The sequence below is a fragment of the Gadus chalcogrammus genome, chromosome 7 (genome assembly GCF_026213295.1).
Source record: "Gadus chalcogrammus isolate NIFS_2021 chromosome 7, NIFS_Gcha_1.0, whole genome shotgun sequence".
NCBI lineage: Eukaryota > Metazoa > Chordata > Actinopteri > Gadiformes > Gadidae > Gadus > Gadus chalcogrammus.
The window spans coordinates 2,407,217-2,434,167 of NC_079418.1; the positions used below are offsets into that span (position 1 = coordinate 2,407,217).

Here is a 26,951-nt window from a genome sequence, read left to right on the forward strand (position 1 = left end):
GACCCTTGAAATGTAAGTGTAAGCATGAATCTAACCGTAAGCATTACGTGCAAAGTTAGCTGTGTCAGAGTGATACACGGTACTCATCTTGCTTCTGGAAACATTGGACCTGAAAATTGTATGCGTTTCAAATATGTTTGTATTATAATTGATAATGCCTCATTTGTATTCCTTCATCTAACCAATTCTATTTAGTGCTTGTACAGATTTTAAATTTTTGTTTTGAGTGTCCCATTCCTTATTCTGAGCTGATTTCAACCTTCAAACTTGATTTAATATTCACACTACATCCCTCCTTGCGCATTGCTTCAGCCATGCTCATTAAATTAACCAATCCTAACAACGGTGTAGTGCAACCAAGTTGAAGTTCCTTTCCTTAATCCTCTGTACATAAACCAATCTATTGTGAAGATAAATGAAGACCAGTACATACAAAACCAAAGGTCGATAGTGGTGGGTCTATGCAGCCGTCTTGAGACCACGCTGTTCTTAAATGCAGTAAACCGTAAATGTTTCATGAGTCAGTATACCTGTGTGCCGTAACTTATCAGAGTAAAAAAAAATATCAGACTATGAAATGCTGACGTTGTACCAAAGCGTTACAGCAGTAGCAGTGGCATTTGAAAGGTGAACCCACTACATCTGAATCTAAATTGAGCCTATATTGTCCCTTCCCAGCAGATGTATCGCTAATCCATACTTACCTATAAACCCAAAAAGTTGAAAAAAGGGAAATAACAATGTTAAAATTTGCATGTTCAATATCACTTCTTTGTACCCGTATCTGGTTATAACAGTTACCTTCATTATACTACCCGATTGTCCTACACTAACTATGTATATTGGATGACCTAATCTTCATTTATTCTACGTATTGTTTGCATTTGATGTTGTCCACACTTTGTTTCACTCCAATGTTCATTGCATACCACATCAAACGTGTATACGCCTTATTCTCTGCCTTTTGCATACCACATCAAACGTGCATATGCTTTAGCAAAGTGAAGTAAAGTAAAACGCAGTTTTATCTTTACTTATTTATAGCTATACATGTCCATTACTATTTCCAAAACAGTTTTTTTTAGCTACGCAGGTCCCAGACCTAACTATACCATTTCATGAACAGTATTTATTATTATAATTATCTAGTTTTTTGTTGGTCAACATCAAATCGATACATTAATTCAACCTTTTAATCCTGACCCACTTGAATTCTCCCCGAAGGAGCTCGTGATTGCGAACTCTCCCGGAGCCTCCCCATGAGCTCCACCGTCACCACTCCAGAACACGCAGGAACGATCAGTCAGTCGACGTGGGCTTGGAGGCTCCCAAGGAGTGCCACAATCCAACGTCTGACACCAAGTCTATGGGGGAATCTTGAGCCAGGGCAATTAAAACTGTCTAAACTAGGTAGAATAAGAGTCATCCGAACTCACAACAATTATGCACATCTGGGTATTAAATATAGGGTGATATTCTAAAACAAAACAAAAACTGAACCTAAAAGAAAAATTCAGAAGTTATTTGTTGAACCAAATGTTATTGCAAGTTAATTATAATGAACCATTTTCTAATTATCTTATAGTTTAATGTGTGGTATGCTTTCAATATCCCCTCGTGTGTGTAGCAGTCGAGTAATCTCCATTATCTTGGTGGCTCTGACACACACTAGAGGACATTCACACATGGTATATGAATCCACCATTTGTTTTTATTTATATTTTTACTTATTTTTATTTTCATTTTATTTTTATCTCTATATACACATTCGTACGAAAAGCACGAACGAAGATGCATCATAACATGCATCAACAGACCTAAAAATAAGCATATTATTCAACAATTTGAGACCTCAGATGGGATTTCTTCATGCGGAGCCCTTCATTTTCTAAGGGTCCGCAGAGAGGTCCGCTGAGTGGCCAGGAGTTCTTACACATTCAGAAGTGTTGCTAAGGACAGCTGCCTCACAACAAACCAAAAGCCTTTGTTAACCATATGGTCATCATTCCTTAAGATGTCATAAACATGGCGTTGGCCGTTCCCTATCACTTGCGTCTCTGCGCTTCCCTGGGAATCAAGGATAACAGGCCCAAACCAACACAGGATTAAGATCAATGCAGACAAGTAAAAAGATGAGTGTTTGGCAACTATAATGCTTGTGTTGCCACCTCCTGAAGAGAAAAGAGAATTAAGATTAATGCACAGAAGTGAAATGATGATCGTGGGCAACTGATCGTTGTGTTGCCACTCCCTGATTAGAAAAGAGAATATTTGTAGTAATGTAAACAATTAAAATGATGAATGTCGGGCGTCCATTACTGCTCGGGTTGCAATGGCCTGACGAGAAAAGAGAACAAATTTAGTACAAATGCAAGACATTTATAGATCGTTAAACTTTAAACTATTAATGTTGGTGAATCAAAAAACATTGATTACAACCTACACAAATATTTGCGTGTTTTGCCGATATCAACTAGGGACTGGCTCCTTGTATTTCAGCACCCAGACACACAGACCCCCAAATATACAAACACGTATACTAAATTTACATTCTGGTTTCAACACATAAACAGGTGTCTAGGGTGGGAGGGGGCAAGGGGAAGAAAGAACAATAAGAAAAAAACTACAACTTAACTAACAATACAAAGGCGAGTGGCCTTCTTCTTTAAGGGGGTGCGGAGGGGGGGGGAGTGGGGTGTTGGACGGGATCTTAAGAGGGAGATGAAAAGGTTTCAAGGGGAGGGAGGTGTTAGAGGGGTGGGGTGGGGGGGTACTCGTGTGTAGGGGGCCTGGAGGGGGGGCGGTGGGGACTTTACGAGCGTAGGGGATCAGGGGGTCTTTTACCTTAATAATTCATCGTCTTTAATAACAAAATACCAACAGACTTGAATGTAAAATGTAAGCATGCAGTCTAGGGTGGAATTTAGCGGATCGGTAGATAAGATAGTATTCACTCCGAACGTCCGCTATGGTGCTACTGCTTAGGAACACAGACCGTGCCGGCCTCAGCGGAGAAGTGAAAGATAACTCTCGTTAATATACTATTTTGGCCCGATCTATACAGAGACCGATAGTGGAGGACTTCACCTCTCAACCAGTACCAAGAACGATTTAACGGCGAGTACTCAAAACAACTCAAGTGTAAAGAACTCAAGTGCAGGGCCTGACATATATATAAAATAGACTACACCACTGGTCGCTCATAAAGTATCGCTGTGAATATATCTGTTCGCTTTTGTCGCTCAAGTCGCTCATGATGTACAATTCAATTTTGCAGACGCATTTAGAGGAGCCGTATGCTTTTAGTACAGACAGCCATATCAAAGAGTGAACTCCCATACACTTTGGCCATATTGCAGAGACGGTTTTGCTTGTTGGATAAAGTGCTTCGACAGCAAGTAGGACAGTGATTCCCCTCCAATATATATATATTAAAAAAATCCTAAAATGTAATTACAACCGAGAACAAAAAAACGTTGCGTGCTGTAGTAGGCTAGTTAAAATATGTTTCACTGATCTGCATCTGCAAATCATGATCTGCACTCATTCGTCAAACAAATTGACATTGGCGCACATGGCAAATTTGCATATATGTGCACAGGACTGGCAAATAATGGAACATATGTATCCATCTATCTCGACCTATCTGTCTATCAACGCGTGTCTAGTTTTAATGTGATGTATTTTGTGTATGTTGTCCAGTCAGACTTGTCTCCCTTGTTCTGTGTGGCCCTGTAAGCTTCATTCCTGTGTGAGCCGAATCACCTAAATGAATTCCCGACGATTTGTGTTGTTTGGTATTAATAAAGACTTGACTAGGCTATCTATCTATATAGACTATTTAATTAAAAATGATTCACCTCAGGCTCCGTGAAAAGTGGGGAATAGCGGGAATAGAGGGATGAAAGACAAGAGGTATATCCCTTGTCCTTTATCCCTCATCTTGTCGATTAGTTTGTGTATGTGACGATTTCAAAAACGTGATTTGTTTAAAGCATGACTACACGCGTTTGGTTGGCTAGATTGGTGGTATGGAGAGCAAATGAAAAAATGATTCCCGCTTAAATACGAACGTTCTAGATCGCATATATTTTCTATAAATACTCCCGCTTATCATCACTTGGTATCAAAATCACTATGGATGTTGCACTCATTAACTATTGAAAACAAAACGGAAAACACAGCTGTCATTATCACTGTCACTGACATATATAGATATATTGTTTCACTTCTTATGACAAATGTACTTATTGTAAGTCGCTTTGGATAAAAGCGTCTGCTAAATGGTAATTTGTCAGCTGTCTATCCTCTATTAAACTGCATTGAAGTGACACGTTTGTTCCGTGCATTATTCATTTGCATTATTATAAGTGCATTATTCCTTTGCACAACGTATTATTCCTTTGCACAACGTATGTATTTTCGATATTTGAAAACGATATCGTCCCATTCAGAGCAAGGAAGATTAGTATACTAGGATCTCGGTTAGCAGGCATGTATCGCACCTATTTTAACAATAATCTCAAACGTTTCATTAACTCGCACACCAGACCAACGAACCACGCATGACACCTCCGAAATGATAAGGGCTCGGCTGTAACTGGTGCCCAGTTACAGCTGCGATTATTTTTTCAGTCGACATTTTGTTCAGTCAGTAGGAACCAAAAAAGTAGGTAGGAACCAAAGTGTTCGGTGTTCCCTGGGATCCACGCAAGCGAAGAGCGTCTACATTCCGATTGGCTGTCAGTATTTTGCCGCTGAAACGTGTCATAGTAATTTGCATCAAGTTCAGTCGTCTTCAACTTCTTTTGGTTGCTCTGGTCGCTCACCTTTTGCCGCTGGTAGCGTTTGACGCTTGTGTCGCTTTGGTCGCTCTTGCCCATAGACACTGAGGGCCCTATCTTGCATCCGGCGCAAGTGACTTAGTCACTGGCGCATGTGTCGTTGCTAGTTTACAACTGGCGCAAAGCGTTCTTTTCCCACCAGCGCCACTCGCCGGTAAATTAGGGATTGATCATGCGCCGCAAGGGGCGGTTCGGCGGAAGGAGGAGGTGTGTTCTGGCGCAAACGGTATTTTGCCGTCTCTGAATACCATTGCGCTACTGACCAGGAAATACCTGGTTTAAAGTCAGTGGCGCGTTGTTCAGACGCTATTTTAAGGGCGGATGCATACATGCGCATGCGATGCATACGGATTGCTTGTGCACCTCGCGCATACACTTTGCTTCTCTCATCTACCTAGCCGCACATTCTTGGTAAATTATTTGGGAAAGAACAGCTGATGCAGCGGTAATAAGTTGTACTTTTAAATCAATGCATCTGCAAACACCGTACAGCAAACACATATTTTCTTGACACAGACATCGTGTAGGCCTACATGCCCATAACTTTTAGGATTGATGAGTAGGCCTATTTGATCGTGAAAAACATTGTTTTACCGCGAGTGAGTGTTAAAAATAATGAATGAATGCGGGCGCGCGTGTGTGCTCTGTAAGGCGCCCAGTTTCCAACCTCGAAATTTCACTTCATTTAAATTTAATTTGCATGGTATTTCTTATCCTTACAAGATGCCCGAACCACCTCAGCTGACTCCTTTCTAAGTAAAGGAGCAGCGGCTCTAATCCGAGTTCCTCACGGATGGCTGAGCTTCTCACCCTATCCCTATCTCGTCCTTTCGGTCATCACCCAACCCTCATGACCATAGGTGAGGATAGGAACGAAGATCGACCGGTAGATCGAGAGCTTTGCCTTGCGGCTCAGCTCTCTTTTCGTAACAACGGTAAAGCGAACGCAATACCGCCCCCGCTGCTCCGATTCTCCGGCCAATCTCACGCTCCATAGTTCCCTCACTCGCGAACAAGACCCCGAGGTACTTGAACTCCTTCACTTGGGCAAACTAAACACGTAACGCATAATACAATCAATGGCAATGTAGGCCTATATTACCGCGGGGACACATGCATATTAGGATAGCATACAATACTGATAAGAAACAATGTTTATAATGTATTGCGTATATCATTAAATAGAACCACAGTTACCGCATATCATATGTTATAGCCTATCATACGTTTTCTTTGCCGAAATTTATTTGAGGACTCAGTATATTCCATGTGTGAATTATGCCATATTAGGCTATTTGGCAATAAACTAAGCCATTTGCAGTATGAAATTCTCGGAGACTGCAGACGCGCTGTCAAAATATCAACTCGTCCGATTCAAATGCGCTCATGGCTCTTAAAGGGGATGGGAGCTGGCACTCTCATTGGTTTGTTGCACGTTACGCCCAAACCACACCTACGGGTAATTAGGCTGCTTCAGACCAACCCTTTTGACACTTGCGCCGCGGCGCAAGCGTCATTTATCCGCCTGTAAAATAGCGATAGCGCCGTAGAACCGCCCACAAAGCTACTTGCGCTTTGCGCTTCCCACTTGCGTTTCAGACCGTTAAAATAGGGCCCTGAATGACTTCCAGTGATTTGGCAGCTCAATTCGCTTTTGGTGTGAACACACAGTAGGAGTCCCGAGACCGTTCGGGAACCACGCCTATAGAGTTAAACAACTTTGATAAGTCCATACGTAAGAGTCTTCGTAGCGCGCTAAGAGAGAACATTATCGGGAAACCGGGCCCTACGGTGTCAGGGATCCGTGAATATATATTAGTGCTGTCAAGCGATGAGATTAAATTTAATCACGATTAATCGCATTAATGTCATAGTTAACTCGCGATTAATCGCACATTTTGTTCTATTCTAAATATCGAATAGAACAAAATGAAGAGATATAGAAGAGAGACCCGCAGTGAATTCAACCCGGTCCACTTGACATCGGGTAGGTGCATGACAGTGGTAGGCCTACCGTTATCCTTTTATTTGTTTCAATCACTGAACTTTCGAACAAAAATATCATTTATTATTTAAACCAGTATGAATATTCCTACCATACGTAGGCCTATACACATTACCAGGCTATCGAATAACGCCTACGCACATACACGCACACACACGTGGCGGAGTGGTAATCGGGAGAGTCGGGAGAATTCCCGGTGAGCCGTTAACGTTTCGGGGCTGTCGGGCTGATTACTGCGGGATAACTATATTGCATTGATAAAAGTTCCTTGTAGCGCCTTCCGGCAGCCTGAACTCTGCGCCCGCATCCTCTCACTCAGACGCGACAAACTGTCAACGTCGCAACCATGTCGATTTTGTCTAGAGGGGAGTAACTGAGCGGCCCCACCCGAAGTCGTAAAGCCCAGGTGGGCCTTGAACATTGTGTATGTCCAGTCTGACTGGACATACACAAAATACATCACATTAAAACTAGACACATGTGTTGATAGATAGATAGAAAGATAATTAAATATGTTCTATTATTTGCCTTGCGGAGCCTGCCTATCTTGTGCGCGTATGCAAATTATCCATGTGCGCCTAACCATCCAGAAAAATGTGGCATTTTTTTGTGATTTATGCGGCCAGAAATCCTTGATTAAGCAGCACGTTTTCTTAAAAAATGCGATGAAATATGCGGCATATTTATGCAATTTTATGCGATGAAATTGCGGGAACTTGCAAAAGATGCGGGAACTTGCGAAGAAATGCGGGAACTTGATTCCCCCAACACCCTGTTCTCACTAGGCTACTACCTTAATGTAAAGAGTCATTTCTTATTACTTTCTATGATAAACAAGCATACTACATCACAGAAAGTGCTGGGAATATTTACAATCTACAATTTACAATTTGACCTGACGAGCTGGCTGTCGCCTTGCATGGTTGACTCTGCTGCCGGTGTGTCAATGTGTGTATTAAACTATGTAAGTCGCTTTGGATAAAAGTGTCTGCTAAATGCCCTAATTATAAATTGGAATATTTAAGTTCTCATCTTGTTTTATGTGAGACCTTAAAACATGGCTCAAACTTACAAAACATTGGGTACAACAACTTCTGTAGCTTTTCAAAATGAATCTGCTACAACTTCTGTAAAAAAAAAAAAAAAAAAAAAAAAAAAAAAAATTTTTTCCTGTTTTACAGAGGAAGCTTTTCAAAAGTTTAACAAAAGAGTGCAATCTTACAACTGTAAAGTAGCATCAACTCCTTGAATGAAACTACATCAGTCCACTGTGAAAATGAAAACTAAGTGTGTAGCCTCTAACACTAGCCAATCATTCCTCATCCTCATCCTCCATCCCCTCTCCCTCAACGTCCATCTCTTTAACCATCCTTGCATGTTTGGCGGCAAAGTGGTTTTCCAGCGCCGACTTCCGCCTATGGTCCAACATGCAGTTGCACGGAGTGCAAAATAATTTGACTCCACTGTCGTGTAACAATCCGGGAAACTGCTTTGCACGGTCTTTTGCACTTATCTTTGTTGGCAAATGAGACCGCTTCATCTTGCCTTCGTCGCGGGGTTTGCGATGACGTTCACGTCGCGTAATTACGTCACTCCATAACATTCCCATGGCAACAGGGGGAAATGGCAGCTTTTTTCGCGGAAATGGGCAATTTATGCGGTGAAAGTGCGGCATATTTGAAAAAATGCGGCCCCCGCATGAATATGCGGACTTAGGCTGATTATGCGTTGAATTATGCGATCGCATAATCGCGTTTTTCTGGAGGGACTGAAGAAAGACGTTATGTTGAGAAGGCATACTAAAAACGGATAGCAAGCGAAAGCTAAACCAGACTGTATCAATCACATACTTTGGGTCCATTCTAACTTATGGTAAGAGGCTAGTCTTTAAATCTTTGCAGTGACTGAATGTTGATGATAAAACGGATTGTTTTGCATAAGATGAGTGTGTGCGACTGTGCGTCTGTCAGTGTTACACCGAATTCTGCGACCCACCGAAATGTGTGGCCGCAGATGGCTAAGAGCGGTGTCAGATGACCTGCTTATCATTTGTTAAAAAAGTCAACAAGGAGTCCATGTGCTGCTACGTCATATGACATTGACAGAAAGTTAGCCAAAACGCAAGACCTCGTTTAATCCTGAATGGACAAAAGAGCATGAATTTATAATGAGAAGTAGTCAAGACTCATTCCATGGCTTCTGCACACTTTGTCGATGCGATGTCGACGTAAGCAGTAAGGGGGAAAGCTGCAATTGAACGGCATGCGGGTACCGATAAACATAAAAGTAATAAACGTGCGGCAGGTACCTCTTCAATGAGGACATCTTTTCGTGAAGTTTCGTCGCCCCTGGATGACAAAATAACCGCTGCCGAGCTGTGCAAGGTGTACCATGCTGTAAAGCATCACCAGTCCTACAGAAGTGTAGACTGTGGCGTGAAAGTAGACCGAGAGAACTTCACCACTCCCTATTCGGTACAGTTACATACCGACTTCATAAAAGAAAACAACCTACCCTTTTCCGTGGCATCCGATGCCTCAAATAAAGGAACAACCAAGTGTTTTCCCATTGTGGTGAGGTATTTTCACTTTGAAGGCATCCAACATGTCCTGTTGGATTTTTATAGTGACAGCAACGAAACGTCTGAAGCCATAGCAAACCAGCTGCTGGCAAAACTTGAGATGTCTGCATATGCAGCAGACAATGCCAGTGTCACTTATGGCAAACATTCTGTGTATCAGAAGCTGAAACTGATCCAAAAAGAAAACTTTTTGGCCCATATTCTGCATAATGCAACCAGATATGCAGCAAGCAGCCTTGATGTTGATGTGAAAAATGCTGTGCTGAAGGTTTACAGCCATTTCAGCATATCAGCAAGCAGAACAGCACAATTGAAGGAATTCTGTGAGTTTGTGGAGGTGGAGAAATGCAACCTGCTGCGGCGTGTTGTCACCAGGTGGTTGTCCCTGCTGCCATCCATTGACAGAATCCTGAAATATTGGCAGGCCCTGACCAGCTACTTCCAGAGTGAGGGTGTGGGGGAATGTGCCAGAATTGTGCAGAGATGTTTTGGAGAGGAAAGAAATTAGGTGTCAGAGTCATATTTTCTGTTTCTCAGCCATGTTCTTAAGGTGTTCTCCGACACGATCGAAGCACTTGAGGCAAAATCCTTCAGCATTACATCGGTGTTTAAGGTAATGACTGAACTAAAACAAAAGCTGGAAAGAAGGATGAAGGACAGGTTCTTTGGGTTTACTGTCAACACCAAACTGAAGCAGCTGTATGGAGGTAGATTTGTGTCTTTATTATGCAATCAAAAATAATAGGTTTGAGAGCAAAACTTTCCACACTGCAATCAAAAAATAGATTTGAGAGCAAAACTATCGACACTGCCATCAAAAAATGTTTTATTGCAAGATAAATAAATGTGATAAAAAATTAATGGGAATCCAAAGGTTTTGTTTGCAAATCCAAAAGGTTTGTTTGCGAATCCAAAAGTTTTGTTTGCGAATCAAAAAGTTTTGCTTGCAAATCCAAAAGCTTTGCTTGCTGTTGAGCTGAATCTCGTGGGCGGGACCTACGCCGAAAGATGTAAGACACGTCTCTATTGGCCAGTCTCGATCGGAGTGACAGCTTGGCAACATACACAGTAACGAGAGAGGGAGTTTTGAAGTCCATGATGAGACAGAGCGGGAGTCGGGGGCTGAGAGGAAAGAAAATCAATGCGCAGGTATGTCTTCCATCATAGTAATAGCAAGAATGTTATGTTTGAACTGGTGCATGTAGATTGCTTATGTTTAACGATCTGTGGATGTTTTATTGGGTTAAAAAAAATACACATTATTTTGTCAGCCTGTAGCTGCTAGCTTAGCTCAATTACCTACTTATAGGTACGTTACGTGCCCAGGCTGCCTATTAGCCTGCATGACGTTGTGCAATTCATTAATACACAGGATCAGATGTTATAATCCCTTGTGCCAAAATCCAAGGAAAACACATATTCAGAAGCCCCTATCCAAACCAACCTTATAAGCACGCTGGCTACTGAGCTACCAACCAAAGGTGAAAAAAAAACACGAGACAACTAGCCCAATTAACAGCAGTAAATACAGCAGTAAGCAGTAAGCAGAATATCATTGGGGTTATCAAGTGGGCACCCTCTTTCACAGATGTTTCGTTTAAGTTAGGCCCACGACACCTCCTGAAGGCTTAACAATGAAACCAGCGTCCTGGATTCACCCCCCTCAATGCTGCCACCACATTGCCACATTTAATGCATCTAAACACTCTTTCCTGCATCGTACCCCTAGCCCTACCCCTAACCCTGACCACACAAACACGTTGGCATATTAGCTCACGTTAGCACAGCTGGCTTACCTCAGCTTGCACCCCAGGAAGTATGTTTTCTCCTTACCCACAGCCATTCACTTGCTCGTTCTGCTGCCACGGACATGTTACTAACCGCCTGCCTCAGACTTCGTCCACAAATACCCAGTTCAGTCAGCAAGCTAATAGCAGATCTAGCCACAAACCCCCGTGCACCGATTTCAATAGGCCTTAGTCGCGAACTCCAGCCTCTCTGTGCTGCCTCTTCAGCCATCTCAGCATACTTCGCTTTCTTGAGCTCATTAGCTACTTCAACTCTGTCTTCCCAAGGAACTGTAAGTTCAATAAAATAAACAATCTTCTCTAAGTCTGACCACAATAGCATATCTGGTCTTAGCCGAGTGCTAACAATGTGTGGAGGCACAAGAACCTGCTGAATAAGATCCGCCTTCAATTCCCAGGCTCCTCCATTACTTAGCTGCCCGACTCTGTGCCTGCCTCTAAATGGTCTAGCCTTTTCCCCCTGATGCACAAAGTTAATTTGCCTACCCTCTTTACTAGCGGCTGATGAATTAGCTTCTCCCCGTTTATCATCAACAGCCTCTGCCAAACATTTCAATACCTGGTTGTGACGCCACGTATACCGCCCCTGGGAGAGACTTACCTTGCACCCTGATAGGATATGGCGGAGGCTGCATACACAGGAACATAGTGTGCATGTCTCATCCTCACCATACCACTGATTTAAGTTCTGGGGAGATGGGAGCACATCATAAGTGGCACCTATCATAAATCTGATCCTGCTAGCCTCCATGCTCCATAGATCTCTCCACTTTATCTTCTTCTTCTCCACTCCCTCCCAATTCACCCACTGCCCTTGTTTTGCCTGTGATACTGCCTTAGTACATCTTACAATCTCCTCCTGCCTATGTATTTCCTCCACTAACATTTTTCTCCTTTCCCCTGCAGAAGCCTTACCCCACGAGGGTTTACCTACGTCCCTCCCTAAGCCCCCCCGCCCGTGCTGAACATGGCCCATAATATCTCTATGTCTAAGTGCCGATTGAGCTTGCTGGACCGCTTGTTTTGGTTTCCATTTCCTCCCTGCGTTAACTGTGGGTGCAACCCTCCTCACCACTGGGTCCTTGGACTGAGTAAGAGTCATCTCCAGTCTAACCTTAGCACATTTAAATTCTTCTGTCAGATTAGATATGGGCAACTCTACAATGCCCTTCCCATACAAGGCCACGCTGCTTAGGCAGCGTGGGACTCCGAGCCACTTTCTGACAAAAGAGTTGATCATTTTTTCCATCCTTTCTACCTTTGACAGAGGAACTTCATACACTGTCAATGGCCACATTAGCCGAGGCAATAAACCAAACTGCAGACACCACAACTTAAGCTTACCTGGCAGCCCTGACTTGTCTATCTTTGCAATACCTTGTCTAGTTTCCTGTCTCAATTCTTCAACCTGTGCCTTATCACTAAGGCTTGCATCATACCACCTTCCCAGACTCTTCACTGGCTTCTCCAGAACTGTAGGCATCACCTCTTCATTTATAGCAAACTTCTTATCAACTACCTTTCCTTTAACAATTGAGAGACTCCTAGACTTACTTGGCTTCACCTTCATTCTAGCCCATTGCAGATTGCTATTTAGCTTATCCAGCAACCTGCGGTTGCACGGAGCGGTTGACGTCATGGTTGTCATGTCATCCATAAAAGCCCTAATTGGGGGGAGACGTGGCTGCTAGCTTAGCTCAATTACCTAGTTATAGGTACGTTACGTGCCCAGGCTGCCTATTAGCCTGCATGACGTTGTGCATGTAGCTACTAGTTAACAGGACTATTTGTGTTCAACGATCTAACGTTAGTTTATGTTATATTTGTGATGTGCTGTATTATTTTATCAGCCTGTAGCCAGCTTAGTTAGCGTTAGTCACTTTCTCGTCTTAGGTGTCGCGCTAGCTGAGCTGTCTGGGTTTCCATCCACATGTTTTTAAGTGCGTTTTCAATGTTAATAATGGCGGCAGACGAAAACATCAGATCTGTGTGGAGCGACGAGGAGACCCTAACCTTCCTCAAATTAATACATGAAACAAACATCAATGTCATATTTTTATCGTGTTTTCTACATTGTTTTTCAACGTATTGAGGTTTGATTGGCGCTGCGCCACCTACTGCTTATCTCGATGAACAAACTTTTGGGCCACCAACCGAAATTACCCTTTGGGAATATGGCTTTATGGTTACTTAGCATGGGAATGGCAAGTATGGGAATGTTTAGTGACATGGTATTATCTGTGTTACTGCCTGGTGGTGAAAATGGCTAATAGCCTAGCTAATAATACTTTCCCTGTTTCCCAGAATGGAAAACCAACCTGGCAGATCACAGGCCCAGGTAGGATATTGGCTAATTTCTTCAAATTTATATTTGTTCATGGTGTTGTCATTTTGGGAAATAAGAGATCAAATATAACTTGTTTTCCAGTATTATCCTGTAGTATTGTACAGCTTGTGCTTTACCGGAATCAATTGTTAAAAACATTTATGCTATGCTCTGTATGAATGAATGATCTTTATTGTCAAAGTACAGGTACAGGTACAGGTAAATCGAAATTTGGGAGAGCTCCTGTGGTAGAAATTAGTGAGTATATTCTATGGTAAACCATGATTATTAATAGGTTTTATATTTTAAATAGTGGAAAGCATTGTGTTTGCAGAATCTGGATTCAGAACAGATGGTGCACAGGAATGTATAGGGAACTGGGGGGAAGCTAAGTTGGTCTCAAGCCTTTTCAGCCTTGGGTCAAGCTAAAGTTGACCTCAGCCTTTTCAGCTTTGGGTCATCTTGGCTAATGAGGTTGATCCATGCAGACCACAGAACTGGGCAGTTGATAACATGCTGTGACGAAGATTGACGGGCAGAAACCCTGTTGTGACTCCATTGTAAACAAAGAAATTCCTATACGTGTATAAGTGAGGCTGCAGCCCAATGTGGGGCCAGTGACTTTGCAAACCCACTCAGGCTGTTGTCGTTGTTGTTTTGCTGCACGATAAAGTCTTTTGTCAATTCTTGCTCCGGACCCCTCGTTTTCATTTTACTCTCTCTCTTGAATTAGTCTAAGTGTTTTATATCTTGGTTAATCTCCGACACTCCCCCCTGGTGAAAAAGAGGACAAGGAACATACATAAACAATATATACAGTATGATAAATAAAAAATAAATAAAACACTTGATAAATATCTAACTAAAACTAACACATCTAATATAAATCTAACTAGAAAAAAAATAAATAAATATTTAATATAATAATATAAATGAATAGATAAATAAATAGATTGTTCGAAGGGAATTGCACAGTTCCCCAGTAGCTGCCACATGTTATGTGTGTGTGCTAGTACAAGGTCAGGTGTTGGCAACGTTCAACGCCTGTATGGCCCTGGGGTAGAAACTAGATACAAGTCTGTTTGTCCGTGCAGCCATAGTCCTGAACCGCTTCCCTGAGCCCAGCAGCACAAAGTGTTCGTTACCCGGGTGGGTTGGATCCTTGGAGATCTTGGTAGCCTTCTTGAGGCAGCGGGTGTTGTACAGTTCCTCCAGAGAGGGGAGAGGGCAGCCGATGATCTTCTGGGCCGAGTTAACGACCCGCTGTAGTGCCTTCCTCTCTGCAGCTGTGCAACTGGAGAACCACACGCAGATACAGTAGGTGATGATGCTCTCAACTGAACAGCGGTAGAAGGTCACAAGCAACTCCTCCCTAAGGTGGTAGTTCCTGAGGACTCTCAGGAAATAGAGTCGCTGTTGTGCCTTCTTAATGATGGCTGTGGTGTTGGTCCTCCAGGACAGGTCCTCCTGGATGTGCACCCCCAGGAAGCAGAAGGCTGCGACCCTCTCCACGCAGCCACCGTCGATGAGCAGGGGCTGGATCGCAGTCTTCTTCCTCCTGAAGTCGATGATGACCTCCCGGGTTTTGAGCTGGTTCAGCAGCAGGTTATTAGCCTTGCACTGCTTGCTCAGCTGCTCCACCTCGTCCCGGAATGCAGTCTCATCTCCCCCCAAGATGCGGCCCACCACGGTGGTGTCGTCTGCATACTTTATGATGTCATTGCTGGGGTGAACGGGGATAAAGTCGTGAGTATAGAGGGAGTAGAGCAGGGGGCTCCACACGCAGCCCTGAGGGGACCCAGTGCTGACTCTGAGTGGAGGTGTTGGAGCCTACCCGCACCCTCTGGGGGCGGTCAGACAGGAAGTCCTTAATCCAGGTGCAGGTGTTGAGTGGTAGCCCCAGGTTTGTCAGTTTAAACACCAGCCTGTCCGGAAGTATGGTGTTGAACGCCGAGCTGAAGTCCACAAAGAGCATTCTGATGTAGCTACGCCTCTCCTCCAGGTGGGACAGGGTGGAGTGGAGAGCCGTCGCAATGGCGTCTCCTGTGGACCTGTTGGCTCGGTAGGCAAACTGGTGTGGGTCTAGTCTGGGCGGCATGGATGAGATGATGTGACTATGGACTAGCTTCTCAAAGCACTTGTATGATCACATTAAAATGTTATGCACCTTAATATAAGCAACCCATTGACTTGAATACCTGCACTTTGTTTGCTCTCAGTAGTTGCAGTTTCTTCGAGCTGGGGCAGCCTATATTGACGTTCCTGAGTGTGTGGTAGACAGTCTACAACAGCTGTCTGAAGTTATCAGCGCTTATCTCTCACAGAGTATTGTCCCTCCACTATTGGATGATGTAGCTGTGGTTGAATGGAGTGGGAGTGTGGGGCGACCCCGGCTAAACATAGAAAGTCAGACCCTCCTGAATCTACTCAGCACTGGGTTGCCACTGACTTCTTTGAGTGACCTCCATGGGATTTCAAGGTCAACTCTGTATAGACGGATGCAAGAGCATAACCTCTCTGTCAGAAAATGCTATTCTGACATATCAGATGATGTGCTAGATCTGAAAGTTAGGTCTATAAAGGCAAGAATGCCCCATGCTGGCTACAGGCTAGTGAAAGGATCGCTACAAGCAATGGGGCATCGGATTTCATGGAGAAGAGTAAAAGATGTAATTGCAGCGTGTGGATGGTGCAGGAATAATTGCCAGGATGGTCCAGCTGTCATGCATTGCAAGACGGACGTACTCTGTTCCCGCTCCCTTGTCTCTTGTCCACATCGACACAAACCACAAGTTGATAAGGTGTTATTTCTCCTACTGAACTATTTCTAATCATTGGTGATTTTATGTCACCCAATCGTAATATCAGTGCTGTATAAAAATTACCTCTTTGTTAGGTACAACATAGTCATTTTTGGAGCAATGGATGGCTTTTCAAGGACGGTAATGTTTTTTTTCTTTCTTTTTTCAATCCGTCATTCACTATTTATCTTGAGAACTACTACACAAGTGTCCCGCTTCGTTACAGATCTTTTACCTGGACACTGCTGGGAATAACAAAGCAGAGACGGCTTTTGGATTCTTCATGGATGGAGTTCGGAAAAATGGATGGCCATCAAGGCAAGCGCATTAAATTAGTGTTCAGATGAAAGATGACGATAAAATGTCAACACACATAATTTTAGAAATAAAATGCAATGAGTTATTTAAAAACAAACAAAATACCAATCCATGTTCCCAACAGCTGGGGTCACTGGTAGTGAATGTTTGATCACTTCTCTGCTTCAATTCAATGACATTTTGGGGCTTACCTGCACTCATTTACAGTTAATTCAGTGGCATAGAAGAGACCTGTTGTAATATTAAAGAAATAAGGGGAAATTATGCTTGTTTCTAACGCAGTAAAATATATTATTTTGTACCTTGTCTTTCTCTTTCTGAGTTCGAGCCGATCAAGGGGTTGAAAATGTAGACATCGCTAGATGCATGTTAACTGTGCGAGGAACAGCCCATGGCAGCTTTATTGCTGGAAAAAGCGTCCATAACCAGAGTAAAATAAACCAACCCCTCGGGTAAAAAGTACGAATGTTAATATTAAATCCCATCAGTTTCAAAATCGAATATGCCATGAAGTCATTTTGCAGTTCTAAATTGATTGTTGATTGTAATGACTGTTTTCAGGTGTTGCTGCTTTTTAATAGTGGACATTTTCAGGTTTTAATTCAGTGTAGTGAAAGCCTTACACGGTCTTGTCTCATCTGTATCCCCTCGCTCGTTTTTAGAGTGGAACGCCCATGGAGAGATGTGTGGAGTGTAACGTGTCAGTACTACGACGTGCTCCACAGTTTGGAGGAAGAGGGCTTTATTGACCTGTCCATTGCTGTCCACCTCTTCTGTGTGGGGTATGTCTTCATACCACGACTACGATTAGATTTGCAGCATTTTACGGAGAGCTGGAATCGTCACCCCTTGCGCACAGAGGGAAATCTGACACTGAATCAGCTATGGATGATCGGGATGCTGCAAGCACCTGTGTCAGAGCCAGACCTGGTAGAGGTATGTTTAAGGTCATATGAGACTAACCTGCAAAAAGGGTCGGATGGGGGAAGCAAAACTTAAATTAAAACACGGCATCCTAATGTAAACAGGGCATGAAGACTATTTGTGATCTCTGATCTGATATATGGGTGTAGAAGATGATCATTCTACTTTCCAGTAATCTGATGTCTGATGTATTGATGGCTTTTATTGTTCATTCCAGATCCAGCAAGCTGAGGAGCAACCCTCTCAGGAACAGCAAAGTGACAACACTGAGCATGGAGTTATTGTACCAGACATCCAATGCCCCCTGTCAGCTGAAAGACTTGCTGCACTACAGCACCAAGTGAACCCCACCACCGAGTCCTCATCCTTTGGTCGGGACATCTACTTGCATGCTCTTAGAACAGCTTTTGGACTCTAACATTCTGATATGCATGAATGCATATTTCCAACCCGCCATAATTACCTCAGATTCTAACAAAGTTTTTCACTTTCTCAACCAGCATTTATGTGAATTATACACAAATAAAGCCCAATTCGAGCACAAGTGTTTTGGTTTATCTAAATTTGACTTGCCTGTAATTAAAAACAGCATTATAAGGCAAAATTAAGAGATTTAGAAATTCACATATGTATTCATACAACTCAAATAGTTTAGTGCAATGTTTTTTTTTTTATTCAATCAGAACAGAACATTTGTCAAAATGTGTGCCATATTGTTTTGAACCACATTAATATACACTTCGCAATGACAATTGGACATAACATTGACATTATTTCAAACGCTAAGACATTATGTTTGGATTCTTAATGTCTGTTACAAACGCTTACTTAGAACAGGATTGAACCCAAACACGAGGTGATGTCATTGCAATGGGGAGTGGCAAGAACTGAACTAACAAGAGAATTAGATATGGATGGGAAAAGACTAGATGAACAAACTAAGTAGAACAGAGTAGACTAGAACAGAGTAGAGTTTACAAGCTACAGTCTGTCAAAGCTTGCACCATATTTAATGGCAGTTTGCAGGTTGGTTTTAAAGGAATCGTAATCTATCAGATGAGCTGTTGGAAGTGTAACTGTGTTGGTGCAAGCACTAACAATAGGATAACATACAGTGTGACCTGGCATGTGCTCTAGACAGTTGTGGTCAAATACTATCGCTGTCTTGAATTTCTGTCTCTCTGAGACAAGCAAATGCCTGAATGCTTGCCCAGTCATCCATTGCATCACCATGGGCACAGAGGGTGTCTCTCCTTCAACCTCATTTTCTGGTTGTGTGTCTTTGAAAGAAAAGGGGATGTTAGAATCAATGTCTTCTTCTGAAGTGACAAACTTTCAAAGCTTTTAAATATACCAACAAGGTAAGTGCAGAGCAATATTTTGTAATATATAAAACTCTCACGACAAAAATCACCAACAAAATCCTACACTGATGAGCACGTCATATCTATGGAACCAGTTCTTTTTTGCTGACAGTTCGATATCCACATCATGAAAATGTGTTGCGCTACTGCCGAGATACACTTTCTTTCAATGGTCACTTGAAAAAGTCGCAAAACTCCCTGTACCAGTGTACTTAGTAGCCAAGAAGACTTTTTGAAATCTGGATATCATATACGTAACTTTCAGGCATAAAATCCAGATTTCATACATCTATGACGTACATATCAGTGTAGGATCTCCTAAGCTATATCAAACTTTCTTAGGGGATCAGAACTTTTATGGAAGGTTTTACATACCCTCAATTTCAATGAGGAAATCTTGGAAGTATTCCAAGATTTTATGACTCCTTCACGTGTTTAGTCAAACCATGTGGGCTCATTTCTGGGGCCAGGTGTGAAAGAACATAATGCGAGTCCACCTGAGAACAAAAGAGAATTACAGCTCAACAGATCAAGACGGATCCAACATCACTCATACACAGGTACTGACAGTAACGATTTTACTGAGGGTGCAGGGGGTGCATTTGTACCCCCTTCTGTTGGGATGTAAATATTACTATTTTCAAATAAATGACAACAATTTAAATAAAACTTTTTTTACCTGTTTTAAACCCCTTAAATCGCCACTGGGTATTGATGATATGGAAATACTAGAGCTGTCAAGCGATTAAAATATTTAATCGTGATTAATCGCATTAATGTCATAGTTAACTCACGATTAATCGCGTTTAATCGCAAATTATTTTTCTATGCTAAATATCCCTTGATTTTTTTGTCCCATAATTCTTCTCATTTTAATTATCTTATCAACATGGTGAAGTGCATCGGCTTGCCTTGTGCAAATGATTTTTTATTGATAACAACATTGGCATATACTGATCAAAACAGGACGATACAAAAAAAGAGCCTATAGTGCAATTAAACGGATGTTTTGAACAAATGTCATTTGAACATAGCAGTCAGGCTACTGCTTCTATGTTTTGAGCCAAAGAAAAAAAAAAAAAAAAATTATTTGTATTTTTTTTAAATAAAGCAATTGCGTTAATCGGGCGATAATTATTTCAACGCCGTTAAAATTGGTTTGCGTTAACGCCGTTAATAACACGTTTAACTGACAGCTCTAGGAAATACCATTTAGCACTTGAGGAAAGGTTATGCCCAGGGTGCGATTTGCCGGTGGGGATGGTGGGAATTACACGTCCTACCCTCTGCTGAATTATTTTTTATCCTCGGTGGGGATAAAAATTATCCCCCCCACCCAAAGTATTTTCACCATTACATCGTAATAATTAACAACCAAAATACACAGCTGTCCGTGCCAACACGCTGACGCAACAGCTGTCCGTGCCAACACTGAGGTGGGCGTGGCACTGAGCGCACTGAGATCAATGAGGAAAGCCGACGGTGTGAACACAAAATGCATGAGGGAGGAATTTGAAAAATCTTCCACATTCAAGGGGGTCAGTGTGTCTCAGCCAGGTGATGGGGGGCTGCGCAAGGCAGAGGTGTTTCGCGAGCGATTTTTTGTCTCTCTGGCTGACAACATTGAGCGCAGGCTGGATGACAACGGGATCATCTCTGCCGCAGCCGCTCTAAATCCATCAAACTAGCCATCTGATGAAGACGAGCGCATCCTCTACGGCGATGAAAAACTTCTCGCCATACACAAAACTCTTGCTGTAGGGGCCGCAACCAGTCCCATACTCCTGAAGGAGTTCCAAGAGTTTAAATGTCACGGTGTCACAGGAGAGAGCATGCGCAAAGTTCTCACCGCTGTCTCCACGCTCCCAGTGTCCACAGCCGAGTGTGAAAGAGGTTAAAGCGCCATGAACCACATTCTTACAGATGGCAGAAACAGAATGAATGTGTCCACACTGCACAATCTGCTTTTCATCTCTGTAAATGCACCAGATGTTGCCTCCTTCCCGGCCCGCAGATTTGCAGAGATGTGGTTGAAGCAGGGTCACCACGCTGCTATCGATCCGCCAACAGGAAAGCAAAAAAAAGAGGCTGAAGTGCGTCATCAGAGCGGACTGTTTTCGTAGTCTGACCTATAGTCTACCCGATTAACCCATAAAAAAAAAAAAAAACGTCTTGACAGCACATTGTGGTATTTCATATTTTCTGTTGAACTGATATCGGGGAAAAAAATTTTTTTTTTTTATTTGGCACATTTAAAAACAATATTAGCTATGAGAAAATATTTCTGCAAATGCAGTGGTTAAGTTCGCGTTCAAAATAGGCCTACCGCCTACGTTATGAAGCGTAAGTGTAAGGTTTAGATACACAAGGTCACAAGATCAACTGTTTTCATAAGTTTTCACACTGTTGTGTGGTTATTTTTCCTGAATAAAATGTTTCTCAAAATTATCCCCCCCTCTGGTTTTTTCACAAATCGCACCCTGGTTATGCCATTAAATGGCAAAAATCAAGAAAATACCCAGAGCTGAATTACAACACACCTTGTCATCATCCCCATACGACAAAGAGATTGCGACACTCATTCTGCTTTATCTGCATGACCTTGATCAGGTTGTACACCTCAAGCTCTTCACGCATCTGTTGCAGCATTGGTGTGCGTTTTGTGGTCACATGCAGTACGATAGCCCTTTCAAAAGGAATATAATACATTTTATGACAGCCATTTAAAATTATGATGTCAACTGAAATTTAGCCATAACACTGATGTTTGCATGATATAATGATAAAACCCTTTCAAAGCCGTCAAAGATTTTGCAGCACAAAACCTTGATCGGCTTCAAATTTCCTGCTTAATGAATGAACATTACTGCATGGCTTAAATTACTATTGACCTTTACATAATTCATCCATAATGTAATATTACTCCTATAGTTAACAAACCTTAATATGCTTTCCTTATGGTCAATGTTGATTTGACCATTGTAGCTACAATCCAGGATTTCTTCAACGTAGAGGGACAGGTCAGATGCATCTTGAATCTAAAATAATGATTTAGAAGCAAAAATAATTAAGCTTTCATTTGTTATGCATTCACAACTTTTATTTTATACATCTACACTATCACACATCTCACACATTTACCATTATTGGTTTACAGCTATATCAGATACTTTTTTTAGTGAGGCTAGTCTGTCAGTCGCTTGATGTCAACAGGAAATAAGCTATTGCAAGAAACTAACTTATTGATGAATTGGAATTTAGTAAACCTTAGGATATATTGAGATACTGCCTAACACAGCTGCAACATCGTTTGCAAAGTTTTAAACTTGGATCACTTTACTTTGAACTTATTCTATGTACCATAAACATCAAAAGAGCGCAAACATTATGGAAAAATATTGGCCTCATTAAGATGGCTTGAAGCGATTTACCCAACGTACCGTTTTGATTAATGGTGACAACTCTGTGTCATGCACACCATCAGTTTTAAGGTTCCCAGTGACGAGGTAGTGGTAACACCACTCCTGCATAAACCGTGGTGCTGGTCTTCCTTGGGCAATGCTCACACCGAATATTTCACCCGCAACTCTGGATGAAAGACAACAAAGAAATTGGCAATTATAAGTACTAATATTGAGATAACACCCCAGCTAGAAGACTTATCTCAGGTGCTTACTTCAATTTATGCATTACCTCTATCATCTATTGTCACACATACACTGAAGGAGATTATACCTTTAAAATATGACAGAATATTTAAAATAGCTGGTACATTTCAAGCCCTGTTCTGAATGTTTTTCTAACAATTTGCCATGAACATGAAAGTTTGAAAGAAAAACAGATTGAGGCACTGACTTCCCCTCTAGGCAAACTGTAAAGGAACCCAAGTATCATTACATATTTTCACTCATGAAAGTATTGCAAAGGTGTCCATCAGATAATAACAATAATCAGTAATTATACGTTTTAGAAATAAGAATAACATACTTGAACAGTTCATTGTCCAAATCGTTGAGGGAATACTTGGGTACTTTGCCCTTCTCACTTTCGCCTTCAAATAGTCGCTTCTCGATCCCAGCAACCATCGCTACAGCCAAAAACAAATGATAAAACAGCATTAGACTAGCTGGGGGAAAACATCTAAAAAACAAGAATTTAGCCAAATTTTTCTCAAGCTCTGACCACTTTGATACTGTGTCCTGCAGAAGCCCACAGGCAGTTATTGTTCTCTTTTTGGGAAATGGATGGATGCAGCAAAAATACACCCAACAGCAGAGCTTTCGTTCCAGTTGTTTGACAATGGTATAGCAACTGTGAAAAATTTAATTTCAGCTATTCTACAACATACTCTACATATCTGCTAAATTAATGATGACAGCATACTCCTCACTGGACAGGAACTCTTTTTTTAGTGCTCCAGTGTCAACCCCTGGTTCTCCCAGGGAGGAGACTTTCAAAGGGTTCACTGGACCGCCATTCTTTCAACGCTTCCAGAGTTTAAGGCTACGTTTACACGATGACGGTCTGAACAGAAGACGCAAAAGTGGCGTTGCGTCTTAACTTTTTATTCCGCGATTAGACGAGCGCTTTCGGGAGGAAATCTGCGTGCATACGGTGACGCGAAAAAATGTGTGGAATTCAATTGGGTATGCATGCCAGGCGGCTAGGTGGTGCTGTGATACACTATCACACAACACCGCCATGTCTGAGCGCATGCGTAGAATCTTCCTTCTTCTCTTATCCGTGCCGCAAAAACCAAAAGATCCTTCTCTGTTCAGTAATCCTATCTGTACATATCCTGTACATTTCGTGGAAATACTCCTGTATGCTTGTTAGAGCTGCCAGAGCAGCTTGAAGGTCCGACGCATGGAAATAATCTGACATGTTTGTTTATTTCCTGGTTCTGGCACATGTATGTGACGTAAACGCGTACGCGACGTGAGCAGATCTGAGCAGTGTTTTGCGTCTTGGCAGTGTAGACGAAAAAACGCTACGGCTGAGTGTATTCAACTTTTCCACTCTGGAGGGTGGTTTCAGATTTATGCGTTTTCATGCCCCAAAAACGCTGTCACCCTCTAAACGAAAGGCACTTCCGATAAAATATTTCGTCGTTTTTACCCGCAAGCGTCCTCGTGTAAACGGGGCCTAAGACCTCTTTCAACCATACCGTCTCTGGCCACACAGATGTCAAAGGTCTTGCTACAATCTATCTGTTCCTTTACCCAATAAAGAACATTTTCCTCACTGTTGAAAGTTCTAAATTATTCAAATGAACTACACAATGCACTGTATTTTAACAAATTAATGAAATGTTACACGACCAGATTGGTTACCATGATATATGATCCAGATCGGAGCATATCTTGACTATGTCAAGCTGGCAAAGATCCTTTCCCATACTACTGTAAAAACAAAAGGAATACATTTATACTTGTCCTTTAAACATACAGTTCTAGATTATTTTCTATTACCTGACATCTGACCTGTGAGATAAATATAATTTTATGTTTGTGTAAAAATCCATCATAACCATGATGAGCACAGAGCCATCTTGGAACTGCCTAGGAATTCGAGCAACCCTATAAACAAAGATACATAATGCAAGTTGACCCACAGTCACCTTTCACCGCAGAAGCTTGCATGTAGTTCTATGTCTGACACTGGAAATGTTCTTGTGCATATTGGACATTGGACCTCACCTGCCTATATGCAGGCACATGGAAAATGAGAACAGAATTGTTAAACCTGCAGTGTGGAAGATTATGTCTGAGTCATAAGTAGGAGCGAATTTTCAAAATAAGCGGTGGATTCAAAACAAAGCTTTCCCCGCCCACTCCCTTCCCGCTCACTAAGTTCTAACTCATTTACATTCTTCTTCTTACAGAAAATGTAAGTGTATTTTAATGAAAATAAGTTAAACTAGGCAGCTTTAAGGCATAAATATCACGGGATAATTTTGAAGTGCAACAAAGACTGACAACTTTGTAAAGAACGTAGAATGTATCCGTTATGTTTATGACACATTGTTTGGCTGTTGCCCTCCATGCCATCCTCCTTTTTGACTCAGTTGCTGTACCTGCTGAAAGCAATGTTGCTCATTGGACCATGGTGCGTCTGTACAAGGTCCTAGGACTGGGTTAGGAGATGTTGCTTCTTCCAGGAACACCACATCTGCCTCCTGTACATTGATGCCATTTTACTGATAAGCTGAGGTTGGGGGTGGAGTTCATCACAACAGATAACCCTGAAGTTAGAACTGGAAGCTGGACTTTTACAGCTTTGATCCCACATGCATAAGTGACATAGGAAACAGTTTTACCTCAGTTTCCGAGTTTGATGTGTTGTTGCAGTGGTCAATGTGCAGAGCCAACATCTGCAATGGCATCACTGTCTTGCATTGTTTGCATGTTGCTGTTGGCATATGAGAAAATTCCGGTGCATCTGCTGGTAGTGGTGTTAAATCGAACTCATCTTGGAGGGGCACTATATATATAACAGCTGTTTTCCTCCACCTGAGGCTCTTTTGATGACAGAACCAGTGTATCCCTCTGCCTCTAATGCGATTGCAGACAGTTTTCTCCTTCCATTTCCGCCTTTTAAAGAAAGCAACGCAACAATTAATGGTGCATAACCCTAAAGCATAGTGCATTTATCTTTTCTCTATTCGATGAATAACTTGCTGTTGGGAAATGTCACTAGTGGTGACTTAAAGTGCACCTGCTGCTTTGAAAAGAAGCCATCTGTCTTGAAGATCATTCATCTTCGGATATGTTGTCCTTAGTGAACTGGATAACTAATGAAAATAGGAAAGAAAAAAAGTCAACAGCTTGAATTTAGACAGTATATCTCTATTGCCACACAATCAATACTGTTGATACACTTTGGGAACAAAATATGTGTGCTTAAGTTCATCAGACATCCCACCTCTGCATGCGTTAAGTCAGATGTGATAGACAACGCCCTCTTTCCCAGCCCTGCTTGCATGAGCTCCAGCTCGGCAGATATGGATGGGGTTGTGTCCGTTTTTGAACCAAGCAAGAAAAATGGTACTTCAAGTGGCTTCCACGTCTTCACAACATTTGCTGGTCTTCTAAAGGTTGACTTCGGTTTTTTCCATTGCGTTTGAAAAATCCAGGGAAGGATCTATAGGATTTTTAGAACAATCTTAATGTCACTAAGTTGCAGTCAGAACAGAAATCAGATTAAGAACAGAATTTGAATTGCTGAAGCAATATCATTACAATACCACTTTGTGACATAATGATAGCACTAGTGCTAACAGCAATGATTAGGTCATTCAATGTAATGAATTAATTCAATTTGCAAATCATATGAATATCTAGAAACTGTGTATGGTTATTTTTGGAAGAAACATGTTTGCAGGTGCCTTGAATCACAATGGCATATGGAAATGTTTCGCAACATTGTGTAACACCTGAACTGGCCCTTATGCTTTTCTACCTGGCCATCTCAAACGAAACAGTAGGTCTCTCCACACTCGTACTCTGACCCTGTCTACGATCTTCAGGAATTGCTCTGGTGAGCAAGGACATGAAATGCTGAGCAGCATCAGTTGCTGAACACTGGTCATACTGGAATGGGAGTTAAGGTGCGTAACATTGTAATGTGATCATACAGAGCATAGCATAAATGTTATTAACAATTGATTCCGGTAAAGCACAAGCTGTACAAAACTACAGGATAATACTGGAAAACAAGTCATATTTGATCTCTTATTTCCCACAATTACAACACCATGAACAAATATAAATTTGAAAAAATGTGCCAATACCCTACCTGGGCCTGTGATCTGCCAGGGTGGTTTTCCATTCTGGGAAACAGGGAAAGTATTATTAGCTAGGTGTTTAAGCCATTTTCACCACCACGCAGTAACACAGATAATACCATGTCACTACACATTCCCATACTTATGCTAAGGTTAATTTCGGTTGGTGGCTCAAATGTTGGTTCATCGAGATA

The 26,951-nt window shown here is 42.0% G+C and overlaps 1 protein-coding gene and 2 long non-coding RNA genes across 4 annotated transcripts; 1 reads left to right on the forward strand and 2 right to left on the reverse strand.

The window, feature by feature from the left end:
- Nucleotides 1–10,526: 10,526 nt before the first annotated feature.
- On the forward strand, nt 10,527–18,148 carry LOC130385518 (uncharacterized). 2 transcript variants are annotated; one of them, XM_056594039.1, is made up of 5 exons: nt 10,527–10,579; nt 13,543–13,576; nt 16,592–16,683; nt 17,346–17,619; nt 17,825–18,148. In XM_056594039.1, exons 1-5 carry the CDS (start codon nt 10,572–10,574, stop codon nt 18,023–18,025), a joined length of 609 nt encoding a protein of 202 aa, XP_056450014.1. In that variant the 5' UTR covers nt 10,527–10,571; the 3' UTR covers nt 18,026–18,148. The 2 variants fall into 2 exon arrangements, with proteins under 2 accessions (XP_056450014.1, XP_056450015.1); XM_056594040.1 differs by lacking the exons at nt 10,527–10,579; nt 13,543–13,576 and adding an exon at nt 15,423–16,506.
- A 119-nt stretch (nt 18,149–18,267) lies between these two features.
- On the reverse strand, nt 18,268–23,201 carry LOC130385521 (uncharacterized). Its single transcript, XR_008896033.1, has 5 exons — nt 22,959–23,201; nt 22,412–22,559; nt 21,912–22,009; nt 19,347–19,468; nt 18,268–18,887 (listed from the first exon to the last, which is right to left on the reverse strand). It is a non-coding gene; the product is annotated as an uncharacterized LOC130385521 (long non-coding RNA).
- Nucleotides 23,202–24,540: 1,339 nt separating this feature from the next.
- Nucleotides 24,541–26,072, reverse strand: LOC130385522 (uncharacterized). The gene is made up of 5 exons (XR_008896034.1): nt 25,896–26,072; nt 25,689–25,764; nt 25,291–25,564; nt 25,048–25,149; nt 24,541–24,674 (listed from the first exon to the last, which is right to left on the reverse strand). It is a non-coding gene; the product is annotated as an uncharacterized LOC130385522 (long non-coding RNA).
- Nucleotides 26,073–26,951: the final 879 nt, after the last annotated feature.

Bases quoted from the DNA above. Each gene is read 5' to 3' on its own strand.
- LOC130385518 (XM_056594039.1), top strand. The intron at 13,577-16,591 runs GTAGGATATTGG...GCTTCGTTACAG, and splicing joins CTGGCAGATCACAGGCCCAG to ATCTTTTACCTGGACACTGC. The intron at 16,684-17,345 runs GCAAGCGCATTA...GCTCGTTTTTAG, and splicing joins AAAAATGGATGGCCATCAAG to AGTGGAACGCCCATGGAGAG.